General features: G+C 41.8%; 2 protein-coding genes across 3 annotated transcripts in view; one reads left to right on the top strand and one right to left on the bottom strand.

Annotated features, from left to right (window-relative positions):
- LOC102159120 (uncharacterized) overlaps positions 1 to 24135 on the bottom strand; it is a 654277-nt gene that overhangs the window by 583832 nt on the left and 46310 nt on the right. The window lies entirely within an intron of this gene.
- LOC106510426 (uncharacterized) lies at positions 741 to 20173 on the top strand. Its single transcript, XM_085024910.1, has 6 exons — positions 741 to 879; positions 2264 to 2370; positions 2877 to 2984; positions 5613 to 5793; positions 7656 to 7725; positions 16107 to 20173. Exons 1-6 carry the CDS (start codon positions 741 to 743, stop codon positions 16246 to 16248), a joined length of 747 nt encoding a protein of 248 aa, XP_084881036.1. The 3' UTR covers positions 16249 to 20173.

Below are 24135 nucleotides of genomic sequence, written 5' to 3'. Positions count from 1 at the left end.
ACAGAGAATGACTGGTCAGGTGCTAGGAAGACAAAGAAAATCGAGGTGAGCTCGGAAGTCAAGGTATCAGGAAATTGAAAAGAAGACAGATTTCAGCAGGGCTTAGACCCAGCTAGGGCTGAGGGCTGAGAGGGAACCCTGGGAGGGAGCCATCCTTTCAGACCCTCCTATTCAGGATTCTCGAGATGATTCTGGGATCAGCAAGAGGATGTTTCTGAACTATTAAACACATTCTCTTTTGAAAAAGTAACATGCACATTAGCCAGGCTAGTCATTCAAAAACCAGCCTCAGTTCAGATACTATGCAGATTCACCCTGTTGGTGTGAAAATATGGATTGAAATGGACTCTGCTACTTGATTGAAATTAAGCGTGATCACACTCAGCAGCCCCAGGAAGCTCTCCGATTCAGACCTCAATTAGGAGAGGCTTTGCGCCACAGGGAGTTGGGAGTCGCAGTCATAAAAAAAGAGAAGGGTTTCTTTCTCTGGGATTTTTCCCTGTTTTCAGTCTGAATCCCGAATGAATGTTCTTTCTCTTCCATGATTCTTTTTTTTCCTGCTTTTGGCATCTTGCTCTCACTTTTCCCTCACAGTTCTCTCTCCCTTAGAGAGAGTGTCTGGACTCTTGGGCCAGCATCGCATGTGATTTCACGGAGCTGTTGGAATTAACTAAAACTTACTCTTTCCCAATAAATCTCCCCCAAGCTGCCACACAGCAGCTGTGAATCCCCAGCATGGGATGTGGCTGAGGTACTGGGAAAAGCTGGCTGTGTTCCCCAACCTCGTGCATCCTTGGTCCCAGAGAATCAGCAGACATCGGCAGCAAGCTCTACGGCTCTCTAAACGCAACCCTTTATCTAACCTGCCCTGCAGATTTGGTACGGAGATTTCCCAGGTGTTTGGGCTGGGTTTACTTTGAGAAAAGGGGAAGTGAGAGAGACAAAGTTCAGAGAATGGTGATCAAATACAAACCATGCTAGGAGGCAAGATTCAAGACTTCAGGAAATGCAAACAAAATCACTGAGGATTGTTTAGGCAGCAGTTCCTTAGAAGGGGAAGTAATATTTGACTGTAAAGTGGGGTCAGAGCCATTCGTCTCCAATTTAATGTGTTTAATGCACTGAAAAAAGTGTTCCCTTTTCTCTAGCTTTTACTCCTGGGGGTGGATGGCCAAGGATGGGAGGGGCACAGAAAATTACAGTGAGTGCATAAAGCATTTACTGGCTAACAATGCCTACTCTCTGCCAAAATTGTGTTTATTTGTTAAAAACATACTTCATTGTGTTGTAGGAAAACTGAATCCCTCCCCAGTCCCCACGGAGACAGGACGATTGGGTTTCAGGGTGAGGTGCCAGCTAGTGCTTTCGAGGGCATTAATGTGCCAGCTGCTCCTGCCACATTCATTTTATTTCCAGTCCCCGGGCCGGTGTTACACTCTGGTTTTGTGTAAGGGAATCAGGATTAGCGAGTCTTTTGTGAGTGACGGGGTGAGGGCTAGCAGCATCGCCTTTGAGCTCTGCACACAGGGGCAGCCTAGCAGGCAAGGCTCGAAGCTTTGATTTACTTCTCACGCGCTGACTTTTTCCCAAAAGAAAGGATCCCTTGCATCAGGCTGCTCTGTTGGAAGCTTATGTGCCAATGGACTAGGGTGACGGGCGCTTCCAGAAAGCAGTTCACAGCCACCAAGCCAGGGTTACTTTGCAGCTCCAAGCAGATAAAACGTTCCCAACCTGCTGGGCAGAGTCTGTAGAGACGCCCCTTTGTCCTGTGCTGAAAGGCAGGATTGGGTGGTCCTGGTCTGAGCGCCGAGAGAGCATATGGATTCCGACTTGCTTCTTTGAAGGCGCTAACATTATTTTTACCCACTTGGAAAGGCTGAACTGCTACAGCTGTTCAAAGCCCCCCTCGCTGGCTGGCTTGGCTAAGTGCAGGGACCTGCTGGAACAACACCAGCAAGATTCTCCTCCACCGAGGACATTGCCCAGCCTCCGAAAGGAAGCGGGGCCTCTTGCATGGAGCAAGTGCTCCTCAGACGGAGTTCCGGGCACACCCGCACAGGCACAGGCACACACACATCACACAACGCCATTCTCTGCCTGTTTCTTAAGACTGGGTACAAAATTACGAAGCGAAATTTCCCCAGGAGCCCATCTCCTGTTTTAGTTTGAAGGACAGAGAAAGTCAAAGTGAAAAAGGAGCCTCCCTCGGCCTCGTGCCCTTCCCCCCACAGCCCAGAATCAAAACAGTCATTCTGAGAACGAGCAGAGGCGGAGAAGGTCAAGAAAACGAGGCCTTGTCTATTTACCGGCTCTGTAAGGAACTATTGTGTCTCAGCAGCTGTTCTTCTTGCTCCTTCGGAAGCCCTGCCTGTGAGTAGACGGGATGGGGTGTGTGACACCGGCAGGCGGGGACCCTGGGGAGGAACGTCTACTACTTTCTGCACCTCAAGAAAGATGGGCTTTGTTTCTCCCAAAGAGCAGAGATCCTGTTTCTGGGGAGCTGTTATCAGAAACGGATTTTAACCAAACACAGTTGGAGAGAGAGAGAGTGTGTGTGTGTGTGTGTGTGTCACTGGGAGGGGGAAGGACAGAGGAGAGAAAGAGAAAAAAGTCACAATCTCCGCGACCTTTCATTCTGCATTTTTTTTTAATGGAGAAAAAAAACTGAAAAATTTCAGCCAAAGGAAAAGCCGTGAAATGGTTGAGAAGGACTTTATGACTAAGAGAGGACTGCGATGGAAAATATGTAAAAAGAGAAGTTAAACCAGCTGGCTTATTTAATTTTGGCTTTTCCCCCTCTTTTCATTTTTTTTTTTTTCTTCTTTAGCTTAAACTAGGGAAAAATGTGCTGTGTAAATATCCAGTGTTTTTCCTAGGAGTTAGCCCTAGAATTGTTCACAGAACTTAGGTTAGTGGACCTCTGGAGACTGGGCGTGAACGTGACATCTCACCCCTGGGTCAGAGGCCACTTCCTGCTCCATCTTGTAAGTAAAAGCTCTCGCTATCCTGCGAGTCTCCTGCGCCCACACTGGGGGGGTAGAAGTGGGGGATGGGAGTGGGGGGGGGAGCAGGGACTGGGGGGAGCTCAATGACAACTATTCCTCCCATGATTTCATTGTAGGAACACTTTCCATTCTTGTATAATATTCAGAAACTAAGTCGGGAAACTCTATTACAAAGCACATATTAATTAATATTTCTAGCTTATTAACTTATTCATGCATCCAGTAAACATCATTGTAGTCTACCGAGGTAACTGTGCCTTGTGTTACCTGCTGGGGAGATAAAGATAACTAAATATATTCCTTCTATGACCTCAAACAAGAAGGAGAGACAGAAATCTAGACCAATAATTACAGCCATTACAGTAGTTTTATGAGACAACAGAACAGGAAAAATGTACCTTTGCCTATAGGAGGGCAAGGAGGGCACCCAGAAAGTGGTGATACTGGAAATGAGCTGTTTGCTTTTTATTTGGGGTTTTGTTTTTTTGTTTTTTGTTTTTGTTTTTTGTTTTTTGTTTTTTTTTTGGCCATGCCCACGGCATGCAGAAGTTCCCAGGCCAGGGACCAAATCTGATCCACAGCAGTAACCAGAGTCAAGCAGTAACGACATCAGATTCTTAACCCGCTGAGCCACCAGGGAAGTCCTGGAACCGAGTCTTTTGAGCTAACTAGGAACATACCAGAAGATGAAGGAGAGGAAGAGCATTCCAGACAGATGGAACAGCCATGGAAAAGCTTTTTTTTCCCCTTGGGTAAGGGGGGACATTTGCAATGGTGTACTCCAATTTGGGTTCTAGGAACTTAGGATGAAAAGTAGAGTGAAATGGGATAGTACTGGCCCACAGTGTTCAGAGTTTGCAATCAAGGAGCCCCCACAGGCAGCATTCAAGTGTAAAGACAGAATTAAAACCAGTGGAAAATAACACCCACACACCATCCTAATGGGGACCAAGCTGGAAGGCAAAACCCGGCAGAAGTAAAATGGGAACTGGCAGCAGCACAGGTTAGGAGTTGGGGGAGGAGGGAGAGCCTGGAGAGGAGCCTTTGAACAGAGCTACAGGGGATTTTCAGAGGCAGCTGAAGGGCCGATCTGGGTGGGGGAGGACAGTGTGGCAGGCACAGAACCTGTTCAGGCAGGCGTGGAAGCAAGACAAAGCCGAGCCCAGTCAGGGAGTTAAGATCAGTCATCATGACTAATGCCCAGACGAAAAACGAGGAGGGTAGACAAGAGGGAGTCAGGACCTCCAGGACGAGGAACCTTGAAAAGTACCCTCGGGGAACTTGCCAGCTGGGACTTCCCCCGGGGGGCCTGGGCATCACTGGCAGTTATCAATGTGTTGTTCTGTGTGGGATACAAACACTATTGTAATGATTTTTAAAGCAATCAGAAAAATACACTGGGAGTTTGGGGTTAGTAGATGCAGGCTATTACATTTAAAATGAATAAGCAAGGAGGTCCTACTGTACAGGCCAGGGAATTATATCCAGCCTCTTGGGACAGGCCACGACGGAAGATAGTACAAGGAAGGGAATGTGTCTGTATCTATGACTGGGTCACTTTGCTATACAGCAGAAATTGGCACAACACTGTAAATCAACTATACGTTAATAAAAAAAATTAAAAAGAGAAAAATATGTAATTAGCACATTAAATTCAAAATTATATAGATACAAAACCTGCTTAAGATGAAGTGTGCAGAGGAGTTCCCATCGTGGCTCAGTGGTTAACGAATCCGACTAGGAACCATGAGGTTGCGGGTTCAATCTCTGGCCTTGCTCAGTGGGTTAAGGATCCAGCGTTGCCATGAGCTATGGTGTAGGTCGCAGACGCGGCTTGGATCCCGTGTTGCTGTGGCTCTGGCATAGGCTGGCGGCTATAGCTCCAATTAGGCCCCTAGCCTGGGAACCTCCATATGCTGCGGGAGCGGCCCTAGAAAAGGCAAAAAGACAAAAAAAAAAAAAAAGATGAAGTGTGCAGAGATACTACCATGGTGAGGTGACCTATAGTAAAAATTAAGAAAATACAAAAGAAGGTTTTATACCGATAAGGCCAAAATTGGGAGGGCAGTCTATAAATGACTCAAGTTTGAAAATGTTGGTCATTAGCAATGGGGAGTCCCTGAGAAGTTTTAGGCACTGGACTATATTCTAGAACATTGCCTTTGCAGGGGTAGGGAAGAGAGGAGCTGGAGGCGTTTGCTAAGAGGGATTGCATTTCTCTTTCAGAACCGATGCAGACTCTGCATGTTTTTTGAGTTCATGTTTCAATAACGAAACTAATTTGAACCCTGAAATACTCAGGCAATTCTGTGAGAACCCTTCTTTTAGTAATGTGAAATACCTGTGACTCTATTTTAATCTTGAACAACTGGACATATATACTCAGGTGAATAACTGGGGCAGTAATGTGCATTGGGCAAAATGACCTCCATGGTGTGGAGTAATAAGACACTCACCATGTCTACTGAATGCTGGTCCCTACCATCATTTGGTTAATTGGACTAACATAGACTTATTGTTAAAAATATGTCTGGTACATTATGTATTGTCATGTCTTAAATTTTCTCTGTTTCATGATAATTTGACATTCGGGGGCCTTGTGAACAGAGGAGGAACTGCCTGTCCCAGGACGAGCTAATTCCTAGAGATGATAAACAATCCGCGTGTAAGCATACCTTACACACGCAAACCAACCCTCCTGAACCCATCCTCCATCCGCCTCCTTTTATCAGACACCTGCAGTCTGGGACACCATCCTCCTCACTCACCTCAGTCACCACGGAAACAGGTACTGGACCACTAGAGACCACCGCCCGAGCCCAGAACCTGCCAAAATTATTCAAACCATCCACCCTAAGTCTGCTCTGCTGCTTACCCTGCTTGCCCATTCTTTCTCATGAAAACAAGATAGAAATTGTTACTATGCTTTCCCCTCGCTCCTTCTGCCTCCTGACCAACTCTGGTGCTTCTCTATATGGTCCTGCATGGCTTGGTGTGCCCCTTCTTCTTGGGAACTGTAGGCAAAAACCACTTTCCCCCCCCCAAAAACAGTTGTCTCTGTGTCTTTTATCTTACCATATCTGACTCAAATAAAATCCTGGGTACATTTTAAAACACATTAAAGAAACTCAATAAATTAAAAAAATCTGTTAAATGAATGAATATCTCTACCTACTTAAAACATGTCTTTTACCTTACTAAAATGTTTCTCATGTAGTTAAAAGCCATTTACATTGGCTATCTATAGGAATCATCCTCTCATGCAACCAAGGACTGGATTTGGAAGAAATTTTAGCTCAGAGTAACTTAGGCATTGCAAAACAACACCATGAAACCATGACCTGCAAGGCAGCATTATTTCTTGGTTCTAGGAAGACATCCAAAAGCGAACACACCCATTTTGCGTATCTTCCTACATGAAATGTAGGTTTTCGCATGCCAGGGTGGATTAACTGCTGTAACAAATAACCCTAAATCTCAACTGTGGAAGATAATAAAAATTTATTTCTTAATCACCAAAATCCAGTGCAGGTGTTCATAGTTGGACAGCACTCCTGGCTGCCTCCATGACTCAGGAATCAAAGATTCCTTCATTCCGTGACACTGCCAGTTTCAAAACGGGGCCTTCAAGGTCAGCAGAGAAGGTGAGAAGACCATGGAAAGAGCACATCAGATACATACACAGCTTTACACACAAATGCCAATCAAAATGTCTACAAACATTCTATTGGTGGGAAGCAGTCACATACCCTGGTCCCCCCTTCCGAAGATGCCTGGGGACCAGGAAATAGTCTGTAGCTGGGCAGCCATGTCCCAGCTACCACTCTGCACTAGGAAAGAGGAGCTCAAATCTTTGGGGGTCAGCTAAGCTTTTTTCATTACTTCAAGGCATGTGACCCACGACTGCATTCTGCTGATGGCGTAACTACGGGTTGGTCAAGTGATGATGTAAACCAGTGCTTTTTAACTGCTTGGGGAATCATGAATCTGATCAAATTTATGGATCCTCTCCCTAGAATAACACAGAAGCATAATAAGAACACAGTTTCCACTAAATTTCAGGAACTTCATGGGTTTTCTGAAGCCCATCACTGATATTATTTATTCGAGGCTCACAGATCTATATTCTGGGTACGGTTGACACTATTTGCCTTGAGTTATATTTTGAATAATGTTCTCAATCATGAACCATGGGATTTTTTCCCCTCAGCTAGGTTTTTTTGGTTTTTGGTTTTAAATTTAAATGCTAGAACTAAGAGATCTGGAATATCCGCAGTTAGCCATCCAAATTTTAGATGTCACCTTTACACTGAGTGGAAATTCTCATCCCTACTACCGCAAAAGACTTTATGTTGGTATCCTGCCATCCATTTGCCACTCTCTAATCCATTTCACATGGCAACCAGAGTGACATCTAAAAATTCTAATTTTTTCCTGCCACTCCCTCCTGAAGATCTTTCAGTAGATAAAGATCTAAACTCTTAACATGGCATACAAGGTCCTGAGTTAACTGACCCTAGCTGATGCGCATACTGTGTGATGCTTTGCTTCTCGTACTTCCCAACTAGCCTTTCTCTTCCTCCCACCTCAGGACCTTTGCACATGCCTTTACAGCTTCTTTCATTTGTTTTGCCTTCATTCTCTGTATAGGTAACTGCCACTCTTCCTATGGATCTCGCCTCAACTGGCACTGCCTCAGAGAGGCCTTCACAAACATAAAGTAAGTTCCCCTAAATGTGGTTAGAGTACCCTGCAGGTTTTTCTCTTGGGGATTACCATGGTTTGTAACTATATGCGATTATTTGGTTTGTTTGGGTGACTCCCACGAAAAGGTAAGATCCATGAGGGCAAGAACTGTAAGCACCTAGTGCCACAACTCGGGACCTGGTTTAGGGCACGGACTCTAATGAGCATTCAATGTGATGAATGAATGAATGAACACATGAACGAATGAATGTTACCTATGGTTTACTCTGTATCTTGAGAAAGAAAAAGTTAAGTGATAAAGGGTCTTGAAACCAAATTATTTTCTCATTCTGAGAGGTTAACAGAATAACCACGTCAGTGTATGGTATGATTTCAAGGACCTTCGCAGGTAGGCAGTGACTCTACTGTGCCATCTTGCAGCCTCTTCTCTTAGATAATGTCTCATCCAATAAGAGAAATGAGCAATGAAACATGTGCCTATCATTATTTCACACCACCCCAATGAGAAGCGCTCAATGATGCAGTACAGGCCACAGAGGGGGACTATCATACGAGGAACTGGTAAGTAGGAGACTATTAAACGAATCCAGAAAGGCTTCCTGGGGAAGATGGCCCTTTGAGTATTGTTTGAAGGCCTCTTGATGACACTCCTTTATTGAAATATATTTGGTAGCATGAGAGCCATCAAAATATTTTCCCCACAAATCCTGCACCCCAGCTTTTCTATGTTGCTGTCACAAGAATAGAACAATGAACAGAGAAGAGAGCTGTCACAAGAATAGAGTTATGAGAAAGGCTGGCAAGGCAAGGATTAGGCAGGTACTTCAATAAATATACATAGTTTATTGAAGTACAGTTTATTTACATTGTGTTAGTTTCCGGTGTACAACGAAGTGATTCAGTCGTGTGTGTGTGTGTGTGTGTCTGTGTGTGTGTGTGTGTGTACACCTGTCTGTATATGTATATATACATTCATTTTCAGATTCTTTTTTTTTTTTTTGCATTTTAGGGCAACACCTGTGGCATATGGAGTTTCCCAGGCTACAGGTCTAATCAGAGCAACAGCTTCTGGCCTACACCACAGCCACAACAATGCAGGATCCGAGCCGCGTCTGTGACCTACACCACAGCTCATGGCAATGCCAGACCTTAACCCACTGAGCAAGGCCAGGGATTGAACTTCATGGTTCCTAGTCAGATTCACTTCCACTGCACCACAGCGGGAACTCCCAGATTCTTTTATAGTTTATTACAAGACATTGAATATAGTTCTGTATGCTATATAGTAGGACCTTCCCCCGGCTTCTCTTTCCCTTCTGGTAACCGTAAGTTTGTTTTCTATGTCTTTGAATCTATTTCTATTTTGTAAATAAGTTCATTTGTATCCTTTTTTTAGATCACACACATACGTGATATTATATATTTGTCTCTCATTGTCTGACATACTGCACTTAGTATGATAAAATGGTCCATCCATGTTGCTGCAAATGGCATTATTTCATTTTTTATGACTAAGTAATATTCCATTGTATATATGTACCACATTTTCTTTATCCATTCCTCTGTCAATGGACATTTCAGTTGCTTCCACGTCTTAGCGATTGTGAATAGTGTTGCAGTGAACACTGGGGTGCACGTGTCTTTTCTATTTAGAGTTTTCTCTGGATATATGCCCAGGAGTAGGATTGCTGGATCATATGGAGAACAAGACTAAACAATTGTGTCTCATATTCTCTCCAGTATATTTTATTATTTTGCAAAATATTCTGTGTGTCTCCATGTGGGAGGGTTTTACATTCGTTTAAGCCTTGGCCATGTGATTTCCTTTGGCAAAGGACGCAGCAGTGGAAGAGACACGTGTAGAAGCTTTGAGAGCTCTCTCTCCTTTCCCTCTAACACCAGGCCCATCATGGCCTCAAATGGGGCTCTAGCAATGTGGATTTCAAGGTGAAGAGGATGAGGGACAGAGCCAGGATTGACCTACAGTTAACACATAGTGTGAGCAAAATATTAGCTTCTATTCCTTTAAGGCACTAAAATTTGAGGGTTGTTTGCTACTGCAGCACTACCTAGCAGAAGATGACTAATAAACTCTCCTCACAAAAACTGTCTATAATTCAACTCAAAGTCAGAGCTCTACACCTCATGAAAGAATGATCTATTCCCATCTGGGTGGGTCATCTATCATTTTCATCTAAATGCACAGCTTTAGGAAGTTACAGGTGCAGTCATGTGGGAGAAAGTGGAATTCTCAACCACTGGAACCCATGGACTTTGACTTGAAAGATGCACAAGCCAGCTTGCCTTAGAGCTCTCTACTGGAAGCCCAGGAGGACCCCAGCTTAGACACAGAGGAAAACTAATGAAAGATTCATGACGACTAGATGAGGATTTCCTTTCCTGGGAAGGAAAATCAATGAAAAATAAAAAAAGAGCTTTATCTGCTGATTTATACTAAAAAGAGTAGTCAGAACTCTCCATGATATCTTTTTTAATAATAACATCTCACAGAAAAATAGAAAGAAACTTACTCAACACAAAAGTCATTTATAAAAATTGGAGGAATGCCGCTGTGACTCAGCAGTAACAAACCAGACTAGTATCCATGAGGACTCAGGTTCGATCCCTGGCTTCTCTCAGTGGACTAAGGATCTGGTGTTGCTGCCAGCTGTGGTGTAGGTCACAGGCGAGGCTCAGATCCAACCCCTAGCCTGGGAGCTTTCATATGCTGCAGGTGTGGCCCTAAAAAGACCCCCCCAAAAAAAAAATTGGCTAAGTTCTTGCTTAACATTCCTTATTTCTCCTCCTCTCTTCTTGCTCCCACCCCGGCTCCTTTTTCCTTTTCTGTCTTTCTTCCTTGTCCTTGCCTCAAATCTGCTCACGGCCATCTTTGGAAGATGGAAAGATGATAGAAGGACCGAATATCCCTATTGTAAGCAAAAAGACTAAATATACATTTAGTCCTAGGAGTGCAGTTCATAATTCTAAAACATTAAAAGAACTTCCTTAACCCTATACCTCTAAAGCTTAAACAAACAAACAAACAAACAAACAAAAAACAACCTTTAAAAACCACTTAAATTGGAGGGGTTTTGACACTTTCTTTTAAGGATGCCAGAGAGTATTCCCATCTCCCCCAGGGCTGGCTGACCATGAACAGTTTTAATTCAGCTTCATAAGCTTTCCTTGAGTGCCTGCTAGGACCATCAATTCTTGATGTAGAATTTGCAGTTTCAAAGTACAGATTATCTTACTGAAGAGCCTTTTCCCATGAACTTTCTATGCCAAGGTCAATTCCAGTTAAACACCCCTCCACACGCATCAGTATTTCTAAATTTGAACTGTGGTGTTCATTGCCAATTATTACTCCTGTAATACTGTTAATAATTATCATTATTTTAATTACTGTTAGGCAATATTGCCTACCCCCTAAAAGTGGGAAATTTTTTTAATGTTCAATAAAAACCATGTTGCGGAGTTGCTGCTGTGGTACAGTGGATTAAGGATCTGACTGCAATGGCTTAGGCTGCTGTGGAGCTGCTGGTTCATCTCTGGTCCCTGTACAGTGACTAAAAGGATCCAGTGTTGTGGCTAAGATTCAGTCCCTGGCCCATGAGCTTCCATATGCCCAGGGTTTGGCCATTAAAAAAAAAAAAAAACAAATAAACAAAACCATATGTGCAAAGCCATATTTATCATTTAATCATTCAAGTCATGTTCTGGAAGCTGAGCATTGATATGTAATTCAGACATGTCAGTGTTTGGTTCCTGTGAAATCATTTAAAACCAGGAGTAGGAACAGTTAAGATTTATGTCACCGTGTCTGAATGTGCAAAGGTTTTTCTGGTAACCTGAGAAGATAAACTGACTTACTCTCAGCAAAACATTTTACTTGACTTTTGTAACTTCGTGATACAGTGCAAAGAGCCCTGGATGAGGAGTTGGAACTTAGGGATTTTAAATGGGTTTTATATCCAATATTTTTGTAACCTAACAAACAATGTAAATGGTTAACAATTTCATGACCGTGAATATGATGAACTAATCTTTGTTCTGAATTGCTCTAGTCCAATGTAGAATGATTATAATCAGACTGATCTTAAGAGGAGTCAAAGCCAATTATGTATACATACAAAAGAGAGTTGATTTTTCCTACAGGTTCTATGGCTTAAAACCATCAAAAGAAAGGGATGCAAAATGCCCCACTCCAAAAAACTACAGTCCATCAACTAAGCAATACATGGAGCATGTAATGATGATAATTCCTGGGTATGCCAACCAGGAAACAGACAAGCTAGTTGTTAAGTTTCCTTACCACGAGAATAATAACAGTGTGATAGCTTGGGTAGGTCATTCCCTCTCTCAGTTCAAACTGTGAGGGAAGACAAAACAGATTTGCTGGGCTGGCTCTTTTCTTTAATGCCTGATGCCAAAGAATCCAGAATCCTCAGCTACCTGTGTTATCAAAACCGCAAAACACCCAGTTTGTGACTTGAGAGAACACTAAGTTACGAAAGTTGGAACGGAATAGAACTATTTGACTTTTTTTTTTTTTTTTTGTCTTTTTGCCATTTCTTGGGCTGCTCCCACAGCATATGGAGGTTCCCAGCTAGGGGTCTAATCAGAGCCACAGCTGCCGGCCTACACCAGAGCCACAGTAACGCGGGATCTGAGCCGAATCTGCAACCTACGCCACAGCTCACAGAAATGCCGGATCCTTAACCCACTGAGCAAGGGCAGGGATCGAACCTGCAACCTCATGGTTCCTAGTCGGATTCATTAACCACTGCGCCACGACGGGAACTCCAACTATTTGACATCTTGTAGTTCACTGTATTCATTTTAATGATGTAACTACTAAGGCCCAGAGAGACAGAGTAACTTGTTCAACATCACATATCGAACAGTAACAAACATGCAGAAACTCTGCTTTGCCTACTGAGTATACTTTAACATAAACTTTGCCCTACTCTGTCAACTCCTAGCACACGGCTTTCCTCTCTCCCATGTCAACTGGGAACAATCGCCATTTCCCACTTTTAAGTAGGATTAAAATTCAAAACTATAGGATATTTCTTGGAAATTTTAAATCAAGTAGTAATGACAAAAATGAAGTTTTATTAGAAAAGTTTAAAGTATGCTCCTTTCTGAAAATGCTTAAAGTTTTATTGCAGTATAGCTGATTTACAATGTTGTTACAGCTTCGGGTTTATGGCAAAGTGAATTAGTTATACGTATTCATATGTCTATTCTTTTTTCCCAAATAGGTTATTACAGAACATTGAGTAGACGTCCTGCGCTATGCAGGCCCTCCAAGTAGGTCCCTGTTAGTTACCTAGTACATACACTAGTGCATATGTGTTGATCCCATCCTCCCAAGTTAACCCTCCCTGCATGGCTTCCCCTTTGGTCACTCTAAGTTTGATTTTGAAATCTGTGAACTCTGAAATCAACGGTAGAGCTATATACACAATGGCATATTACTCACCTTAAAAAGAATGGAATAATGCCATTTGCAGCAACATAGATGAACCTAGAGATTATCATATTAAGTGAAGTAAGTCAGAGAAAGACAAATATCATATGCTATCATATACGTGGAAACTAATTAAAAATGACACTAAAGTATGTTCATTTTTTCCCCTGTGCCATAGAAGAAAGGACTTGCTATTTATATATCAAGCTACCAAGAGATCTCCAGAAATTATTTTCTGCCCAGAGTAACTCTGGGTACTCCTTAAAGGATTATAGTAAGGTACATCAAAAAAAGACATGGTTTTATTATAAAATTACCTCTAAGCCAGAAATGCTAACATAATTTGACTTCTTCTTATCAGACAACGTTAGAACATAATTTTTCCCATGATGAAATCTGAATATAAACTAAGAACTATTGCTTAAGTATATATATATATCATGTGGCTATAAAATCTGAAACTGAGGAGTTCCCGTTGGGGCACAGCGGAAACAAATACGACAGCAGAAATGAATATGAGGTTGCAGGTTTGATCCCTGACCTGGCTCAGCGGGTTAAGGATCCGGCGTTGCCCTGAGCTGTGGTGTGGGTCGCAGACGCAGCTCGGATCCTGTGTTGCTGTGGCTGTGGTGTAGGCCGGCGGCTACAGCTACAGTTCGACCCCTAGCCTGGGAACCTCCATATATGCCATGGGAGCGGCCCGAAAAAAGGCAAAAACACAAAATGACCAAAAAAAAAAATCTGAAACTGAGTCTTATAAACGCACATAAGGTAATATAAACATACAAAAAATTACCTGTTAGATCAAGAGACCACAAAATCAACAATGCCACACATCTCTGCGATTTTTTTTTTTTTTTTGATGTGGTATACACTTCTTGGAAATTGCCTTTGCAGCAATGAATTTACACAATTAAATTTAATCTTATTATTATAGCCACATCCTGTCTTTCACCAAAAGTCTTATCACCTTTTTTTTAAAATCAGTCATTTTTCCACAGACTCAGCTCCTGATCATTTCCTACTATTAAAAAATGAAATTTGTCTTCAAAGGGCAACCATCTGTTACGAATCACGATCACTTGGAAAGAATATTAATCAGGTTCTTTAAAATATTTAAAGAAAATCTGATTAGCTGTGGCAAGAACACTGGAATAAGCATATGGCTTTCCAATCTTTACTACGGGCAGAGATCTCTCCCTCCATCAGTAGGAACCCTCTGGCACCCTTCTCAAAAAATCAGTCCTTTTCACTTGAATAACCAAAATTCTATAGTTTATGCTTGCACAAGTATACGTCTAAGTTTTTTCTATAAGGTGGCTGACGCCAAAGCTGAAAAATATTCTGCTACACATCTTAGACTATTACTTCTCTTCTTCTTGGTGCAGAAAGAGCAGAAACATTTAAGCTGTAATGATTTTCATCTGCTCAGGGCAGTCACAATGCCAGCAGATCTCAATGGATTAATGCTTGAAATATAAAAATTCAAATGCGTGCTCTGTGTATGTGTGTGCATGAATGTGTGTGACTGGGGATGTGGGGGAGGTTATTTGTGGTTTAATTATTCTTAGTAAAAAAGGTTCTTCAACCTGCTCCAAGACAGCCATTCCAACTAATGTGCACTGGAGCCCTTTGGGGTATTTGGAGAGGAGAGAAGGCCCTTCATTTCCCCTTCCCTCTACTAGTCGGCCGCCTCCTTATGGCTCCAGATACCCTGACTCAGCATGGGGTGCAGACAGCAGAGCCTCAGATCACCTATTCTACCCATAGCCATGCCTGCTGTCTTAACAGGACTGAAAAGGCTGTGGGCATCACCCAAGAAAGGAAGGTGCTCTCTTTCTCTTATAATTACACCAAGAAAGCCCAGAACAAAGAAAAGGGGCACAGGAAGGTTGACCCATATGCCAAGTTGGTAGTCAAACAGAATGTAGGAAACTTTACAGGGGGGGCTCTAGGGTCAAGCTGGCTGGGACCATATTCTGACTCTGGGCTTCCTTTGTGAATCTAGATAAGATCTAAAAATTCTCTGTGTCTCAGTTTCCTCATCTATAAAATGGGTATCGTACTGCCTGCATTATAGAGTTATTACAACAGTTGGCACATGGTGAGCACTCAGTGTTTTTTCATTTGTTTGTTTTTTTTTTTTTTTTTGGTTTTTTTTTTTTTTGTCTTTTCACCTTTTCTGGGGCCGCCCCCGTGGCATATGGAGGTTCCCAGGCTAGGGGTCGAATCGGAGCTGTAGCCACCGGCCTATGCCAGAGCCACAGCAACGTGGGATCCGAGCCGCATCTGCGACCTACACCACAGCTCAGGGCAACGCCAGATCCTTAACACACTGAGCAAGGCCAGGGATCAAACCCACAGCCTCATGGTTCCTAGTCGGATTTCTTAACCACCGCGCCATGACGGGAACTCCCAGCACTCAATCAGTGTCAACTAAAATTGCTGTTCATGACTATCACACACTGAGAGCTTACTGTATTTCCAGTATTACATCCAAGTGTAATATTGCTCAAACTTCCGTTAGAACGCTTCTCATAGGTTTCTACTTCCTAAACCGAACACAAATCTCCACTTGCTATTTAATGGTGATGTTTCCTTTCTTTGGTGAGCACTATCATTAGTTGATAGTACACAGAAATATGTCATTTAAATTTTTGGTAACAGTAAATTTTGTATTTTTCAATGTACATGCCGACTCCTTGAATAGATAAAATGAGAATTTAACAATCATGAAAACAAATGCAGAGTCTTCACTCTCCCCCAGTGTACCTGCATTCTATTCACTCTTCGGTGTCAACCAGGATAATGCACATCCCAAGAGAAAAGACAGGGCAGAAACCACTAGACATGACAATCCATTCTGCCCAACTTCTAAGCATGGTTACTGAGCTAAATATATCCATACTCTATGATAGGGAGAAGGATCATGCATCCTGCCAAGGGAGCCACAGTGATGACAGCAGTTGTGAAATGCTGGCGACCTTGCCGGAGACAGCGAGGGAAATCAGTGCTAGATACTTCCAGAGCTGCCATGGACGGACTGGAAGGCCTATTTAAAGAATGGAGGCTTCAGTGGAGATGCCTCATCCTTTTATAAAAGGGCAGCAGTTTCCTTCCAACCCCCTTGTGGCTTTCTTCAAGCTGCCTCAGCTCCAGAGCCGGAATCTAATTCCAGATATTTTTCATTTGTCCACAAACCACTACATGACAACAGGAATTCAGGCCCAGGAACTATGCTAAATTGCAGCATCTCCAAATTATCTTTCTCCTGGAAAGCCCACTTTGAAATGAATTTGTTTAATTAAAGTATAATCGATTTACAATGCTGTACCAATTTCTGCTGTACGGCCCAGCGGCCCATACATCCTTCTTCTCATACCATCTTCATACATCATGTCGTATCCCAAGAGAAGGGCTATAGTTCTCTATGCTTATGGTAGGACCTCACTGCTTATCCATTCTAAATGTAATAGTTTGCATCTACCAACCCCAAACTCCCTGTCCATCCCTTTCTCTCCCCTCTCCCCCTTGGCAACCACAAGTCTGTTCTCTATGTCTGTGAGCCTGTTGCTGTTTCGTAGATAGGCAGTCTTTAAAGGAAGAATTTTGGAAGACACCCACAATCCTTTTTGGCATCATCAGCAAAACAGCTTCCCTGAAATGCCTTCATTAAAAAAAAAAAAAGAAAACAAACAAACAAAAACTTCTCATGGATTAATTTCCCTTAGGCAGGTATAATTACTGGCATTTCAACTCCATAAGCAATTCAACGGCAACAAATAAACTAACGATATTTATAATCTTATAACACCCACACACTATTGCATGATCAGTATCTTCCCTTCATGCTTTATACACTGCTTTCTTACACACAAGATCTCTACCTTCCCATTCCTATCACTATCTCCCACCACCTCTGATAAGAAAACATGCTCAATAACGCTGAGAAATGTCCAAAGGGATTATTATAAAGGACATAATTGCAGCTAGTGAGAAAGAGGCTCAATGTAATTAAGATGAAATTAGGATAAAATTGTTTTCAGAGATTGATAATTATACCTTGGGCTTTAAAATAACTAAATTTAATGCCTGTAACCTCACCCAGACTGAGGGCAGGTCTCTTCCCACACATCTGCCACATTGTTTTAGTGTATCTTGGAGCACAGCCAGTCAGTTTTGTGGGGTGTTTTTTTCCCACACTGGCACCCAATTGTATTTATCTAAGATAGTTTATGAATTTGTAAATAACAGCACTTACAAAGGCTGAAAGTTTCTACTGAGAAAATTAACCTGTATGCCACGGTTGGAAATGCTGCTTCCTCCCTCTGGGAAGCAGCTTCTTGACTGCTTTCTCATCTAAGCTGCTTTATCCTCTCATCGCCTTGTTTTAATATAACCCAAACTAGATTGCTAGTGCTTACCAACAGCCATAACCCCCTCTTCTTCCCAGGCACAGAATTAGAATCCATTTTTCAGCCTCCTTTTTTTCACCATAGGGTGGCACCTATGACTGAGATCTTGACAAAAATAACATGGGCAAACATGATGGGTGCCATTTCTAGTCCTGAGCCATTAGCACCTTCGTGACACTTGCTGTCTTTTCCTAGCTGAGGACCTAGAATGTGCAGCAGAGCCATTTAATTTATTTATTTGTTTGTTTGTTTATTGCTTTTTAGAGCCACACATGTGGCATACAGAAGTTCCCAGGCTAAGGGTCGGATTGGAATTGCAGCTGCTGGTCTAAACCAGAGCCACAGCAACTTGGGATTGGAGCTGCATCTGAGAGCTATACAACTGAGCAAGGCCAGGGATCCAGCAACACCAGATCCTTAACCCAATGGGCGAGGCCAGGGATCAAACCCACATCCTCATGGATACTAGTCAGGTTCGTAACCCGCTGAGCCACAACGGGAACTCCTGGCAGTGGAGCCTTTAGATGGAAGGAATCAGGTCTGTGAATGGAGAACACAGCCTACTCCACCTGACCCTGACAGTCCACAATGAAGTGTGTAAGCAAGAAAGAAATCTTTGTTGTGTTATGAAACTGAGAATTTTTTTTTCTTTGTCTTTTTTAGGGCTGCACCTGTGGCATATGGAGGTTCCCAGGTTAGGGGTCAAATTGGAGCTGCAGCTGCCAGCCTACACCACAGCCACACCAGATCTGAGTCACATCTGTGACCTACACCACAGCTCACAGCAATGCCAGATCTTTAACCCACTGAGCGAGGCCAGGGATAGAACCTGTGTCCTCATGGATGCTACTCAGATTCATTTCCACTGAGCCAGGACGGGAACCCCAAGGAACTGAGTATTGAGTTTGAGGGTTACAACCTGTTACAATCTGTTACAATGACTAGCATTGTTTATAAAATACAGTTATTTTCTCACTTGCTTCTGTCTCTCCATTTCCACAGTTACCTCAGGTTTTTCCTCCTTTTCTTCATTTCTTTCACTTACATTGCAAAGAATTATTTTATGTCCAACATGATGCTAGGGACACAGCACATCCCACAGTAACTGTGTTCAGAGCAGCCCAAACGAGTAATCGGCCACCTTACAATTCAACAAGCACAACAGGGAGGTCTACTCATTCTTTAGGAGACGTGTCAGCAAACTACAGTCTGGCTGTTTTGGTAAATGTTATGGGAGCAGAGCCATGCTCATTCACTTACATCTTATCTGAGAGGAGTGGCCCTAGAACCTGCAAGAAAACAATAAGAACCGAGAAGGCCTGTAACCTGCAGCTTTCTTGCAACACTAACTGTGTTGAGTGGTAATGACAGAGATTGCCCCACCAAACCTAAAATAGTTTCTGATCCTTTGCAGAAACAGTTTCAGAAAAAGCATGAAAAATGTTGGAAAGGATTCTCAAAGGAGATGACACATGAAGTGGATTTGAAGGAGTTCACTACGGTAGAAAAAGAGGAAGAGTGCATTCTGGGGAGGACAATAGTCAAACAGAAAATATGTGAGTTTAAAGGATTTACCCAGAGAGCACTGAGAAGCCACACAGGGGAGGGTGAGCTTCCCTTCAGATCACCAGTTACTAGTGGGAATGAGCAATAGGAAAAATCATACCAAAAGGAGATAGTCTGAAACAAGCAAAGCCATTGGCCTCGAACCCTTCACTCTAAGTGCCAAATTTTAAGAAATTATCTCAGTACTAAACAGCTTTAAGCTCAGCGACAGATAAGTGAGCTATAGGTATTCATCCATTACTTATCAATAAACTATAACAGAGTTCTGTTTCCAGGGAACCTTACACAGACACAAGAGACCTTTATGCCTATGGCGATCATAAAAAACTAGTTAGACAAGATAAAAATCATACTTTGCTCTGAAAGGTGCAAGGAGTGGCAGAAGCAAGGACGCCTTGATGAACTGAATTTCAGAGATAAGCGAATGATTCCTTCTCAGATGAAAACAGAGTATGTACGTTCCCGCACCTGAGCGTGAGCACGTGGTCTGGGTGTAGGTGGATGGCGGGGCCAGCTTGTTATGCCTTAGGAGGTTCTGAGTGAAAGAGAAATCAGACAAATGTTATTCCACAGAAAAGCCTAGCGCAGAAGACTAGAGTTTGATAGAGCCCTAGGTGAAAAACTAATTGCTCAGCCTGACAGTGCTCTCCCTGACGTAACCCCTAGATTATAATGAGGAGGAGGCTGGAGGAAAAAAAAAAGTCATAATTACACAGTCTCTCACATTCTCATGATGCTCAAGTTCTAGGGATCCTCCAGATTTTTATTCAAAGATGAAACTACAGCCTACCCTCCTCCCAGCTCAAATACCGACAAGGTCAAAAAGTCTGTGAAGGAAGCTGGGAGTGTGGTTAATCACAGGTAAATTCAATATAATTAACGCTGTGCTGCTGCACCAGTTCACTGCCCCTGTAGGAGAGAGGTGGATTATTAGTCCCACACCCTAATCAAAAGACAGAAGGAGGAACTTACACTCTCTGGACAATAAAACAAACAAATATGTGCCTCAGTCTCCACTGTTCTTTTACGCACAATACCCAGAAAATGATAAGAAATTATGAGACAAGCAAAGAAAGAGGAAAATGTGACTCTATTTAAGAGACAAACATAACCTACAGAATCAGACCAACAGATGATCTAACTATTGGAGTAAGTAGACCAAGATTTCTAAACAGCCATTACACATATATTTTAAAAATTACCAGAAAAGAGCAATACAATGGATGAAGAGATAGGGTTTTTAAGAAATGAAAACATTAAAAAGAGAACCAAATAGAAAAATTATAGAAAAAAAAAACACATCTAATTTTTTTTTAATTAAATGGGCCTAACAGCCATAGGTTAATCATAAATATGCACTGTTCAGATCTCCTGCTGCATGGAGCAAAACTAATAGCCCAGCTATTATTTCTCTGGATCTGTCACAGCATTTGCACCAAAGCAAAGACTCCTATAGGCTGCTCCCAGCCAATGGCTGAGCATGACAGGGGTAATTAATGCAGGTTCCTTCCCGAGTTGTTGAACTCCTCCAGAGGGTAACTTTGGACTGTGAAATTCCCACCTGCCCTGCAAAACTTTTTGACTTCTGCGTACAAGTCCAAATTTCCTATCTAATCATCCTTCCTTCTCCTTTTCATCTCCTTCACAGGCATCAAATTTTAATGACAGTCTGAAGGTTCTCTCTTCCTTCTTCTGTGCCCTTATCTTTTTATCCATCACAGACATTTTTCCAGCATATCTTTGGAACTTTAAGCCCACCCTTAATTTTGCTTACTAGAGGAACTAACACAGAAAGATCATACACTTCAGAAGAAATCATCAGTAGAATTAAAGACAGGTCAGTAGAGATTTTCCAGTCTGAATCTCAGAGAAAAAAATGATTGAAAGGAAAAAGAACAGAGAGTGCATCAGTGACCTAAGGGATCAAACCAAATGGTCTAACAGACATGCAACTGCAAGCCCCAGAAGAGAGAGAGAAAAAATATTTTAAGAGCCAATGACAGAGGAGGTTTCAAACTTGATTAGGAATATTCACCCTGGAATCCAAGAAACTCAGTGAATCTCAAGCAAGAAGAACACAAGCCAAACAACACTGGGGTATATTTTGGTCAAATTGCTGAAAATCACAGATAAAGAGAAACTCTCATACACAATGAGTTAAGAGGAGACACTTCGTACAAACAAAGATGGGGGTATTTGCGTTTCATCAAAGCGAAGTAGGTCAGAGGGCAGTGGAATAACATCGTTGGGGTGCTGAAGAAGGGGGACTGTCAGTCTGGGGTTTTATAACCAGCAAAGATAGCATTTAATTATGGGACTAAAGTGGAGATGTTTTCAGACTGTTAAGGTTGAAAGAAGTTAATGCCAGAGACCCAAACCATATAGACGCTAGAGGAGGTTCTTGAGGCTGACAGAGGGCAGTGAAGGACTCAGCTCTACAGGAAATACTGAAGCACCCCAGAGATAATAAATGTGGAAGCTGTCTTTTTTTTTCTTTTTCTCAATATATTTGGCAGAAAATGACTATTTAAAACAAAAGTGATGGCAATATTTTGTACGCTGGTATCACGTAGAAGTAAAATATATTAGGGTCATGGGAGCCCAGGCTGGAGAGGGTGGATGGAAGTATATTGTTGTAGGATGGTTGGCTTATATATGAGGTAGTATCATGTTATTTCAAATGAGACAGTGATGAGGTGGGGATAAATATTGTGATCCTATAGAAAACACTAAAAAATAAAAGGATAAAATTAAAAACAACCTAAGAAATAACCTATAATGATGAACTATGACTTTCTGACCTTGACCTACCCTAATAAATATCATCTCTATCACTACCTGTACACAAGTCCTCTACAACAATCTTACACACGAGAACAAAGAACAGAAAAAATGATCGAAAGTAATATAATGATTACTAAGTACAATGAATGTCTTAGTTTTTCACTTTTTAACATCAATCATTACCTATTGAATAAATTTTATTATCAAATTTTTACAGGGAATCACAACATGAAAACGGAAAAACATTTTTAATAGCATCTGCTATGTGTGAGGTCGTTTACTTTAAAAATATTTTTATTTTTTTTTACCTAAGTGATGTTTATGAAAAAAATTCCAGAAGAGAGGTTATCCCCATTTTAGAATGAGGAAACTGACATGGAGAAATTGACTAACATTCTTAAGACTGGAAGGCTAATAAGTGGAAAAGTTAGGATTTCAATATAGATTTAAGTATAAGAAGTCCAATTGTGGTGCTTTTACCACTATGTCACACTACCCCCACCTTGACCACTATATTTGGGGGCCCTGAGTGCCAGTGATATATGCATGTAACTATATGTATTTTTCTTGGGATAAAAGACAAGTTTTTATCCATAGCCTGGAAAAAGATTAAGAATCACAGTACTGCCCTGCCCTAATTTACAGTTTGTTTTTTTTCCTACCAGATAACTAAGATCTGTTCACATTATTTGAGCAAATGATTTAAAAAGCTCCCTGACCATGATAAACCTTTTAACTTCCAAGGCTTCATATCCTATACTTTCCTTTGTATATGCTATTGGTGAGTGGGTGGCTACAGAAATCTACAAAATATATGAGAAACTTTAATCTACTGAAGCTATTCTTTTAGTTCTAAGGTTCTATAAACCTATAATTCTAATCAAGGACTCAGCCACCTGCTATTCTATAACTAAGCCACAAGATGGGCAGTTGTCTAAATTACTCACAAAGATATACAAAGGCAGGGGTTCCTTTGTTTCTTTGTTGGTTTGCCCTGAAGTTTTGCAAGGCCTAAAGTTAATTAGAGTCTCAGTGCAATTTAATCATATTCCTCTTAGTTCGCTGTCTATCATACAGATAAAATAATCTGCTTTTCCTCAGGATAATCATTTTTTCACATACTTATATAATTGAAAATAACTATTTATTCAGCATTTAGCTTTTTTCTCTCTAGACTAAATAAATACAATCCCCTTAATCTTCCCCGATTGGTTTGGCTTTGTGATCATCTTGGTGGTGCCTGGTAGGAGACCCTCTCTCGTTTCTCTACATGCATTTTAAAGGGTGGAACTCCACATTGATTGCATTACTTTAATAAGGGCCTGACCAGTGCCAAGTAAGGCTGGACAGTCTGCCCTCTTGTCTGCTGGGTTCTTGCTCCGGCGCTGGATATTACATTAACATTTCCAAAAGCATCACTGCTGCTTTTCTGGATCGTCATCAGCTGAGGGTGACGCTCCCTCATACAAACTGCTGTAAACTAACAAAGCAAAGCCCTGGAGTCCGTTTTAAAATAGCTGCTCCTATGCTTTTAAGGCATTTGGATTTCTTTCCGCTTTTGTCCTTTTAAAGTTTTTCTCTATTGTGATGTGATTGTTTTGATTTCTCAAGAGTTCTCTTTATATTAAGGATTTCACCTCTTTGCTGTTTATGTAAGTATTTTTTTTAGGTTGGTATGTAACCAACTATATTGCCAGTTCTTTCTTTGTTCCTTCCTCCATCATTTTTATGAAAAGTTCTTTTCAGTCCCATGATCAACCAATAATTACCTGTATTCGTTTCAGCTTTTTTTTTTTTTTTTTTTTTTTCTTTTCCTTTTCTAGGGCCACACTCGCAGCATATGGAGGTTCCCAGGCTAGGGGTCAAATTGGAGCTGTAGCCGCCAGCCTACACCACAGCCACAGCAATGCGGGATCCAAGCCGCGTCTGCAACCTACACCACAGCTCACGGCAATGCCGGATCCTTAACCCACTGAGCAAGGCCAGGAATCGAACCTGCAACCTCATGGTTCCTAGTCAGATTCGTTAATCACTGAACCACGACGGGAACTCCCTTATTTCAGCTTTTTTGCAATCAAGTTTTCAATCATATTGCATTAATTTTGGTAAAAATTTTAGTAAGAAAATCTCACATGTCTACGTGACAAAGAGTCTGCTAACTTTTCCAGTTCTTCCCTTTTCC

Source organism: Sus scrofa, chromosome 5 (assembly GCF_054392235.1).
Source record: "Sus scrofa isolate SSC_HxYL_T2T_F1_AM1 chromosome 5, Sscrofa_HxYL_maternal_Yorkshire_Landrace_v2.0, whole genome shotgun sequence".
Lineage (NCBI taxonomy): Eukaryota > Metazoa > Chordata > Mammalia > Artiodactyla > Suidae > Sus > Sus scrofa.
Note: the sequence above shows the minus strand (reverse complement) of the source record. Positions and strands in the feature narration are given on the sequence as shown.

Coding starts and splice junctions, on each gene's coding strand:
- LOC106510426 (XM_085024910.1), top strand. CDS start 741: ATGTGGCTGAGGTACTGGGAAAAGCTGGCTGTGTTCCCCAACCTCGTG. Junction 2,371..2,876: donor CTCCTTCGGAAGCCCTGCCT/GTGAGTAGACGG, acceptor TGTTTTTCCTAG/GAGTTAGCCCTAGAATTGTT. Junction 2,985..5,612: donor GCCACTTCCTGCTCCATCTT/GTAAGTAAAAGC, acceptor CCTTGTGAACAG/AGGAGGAACTGCCTGTCCCA.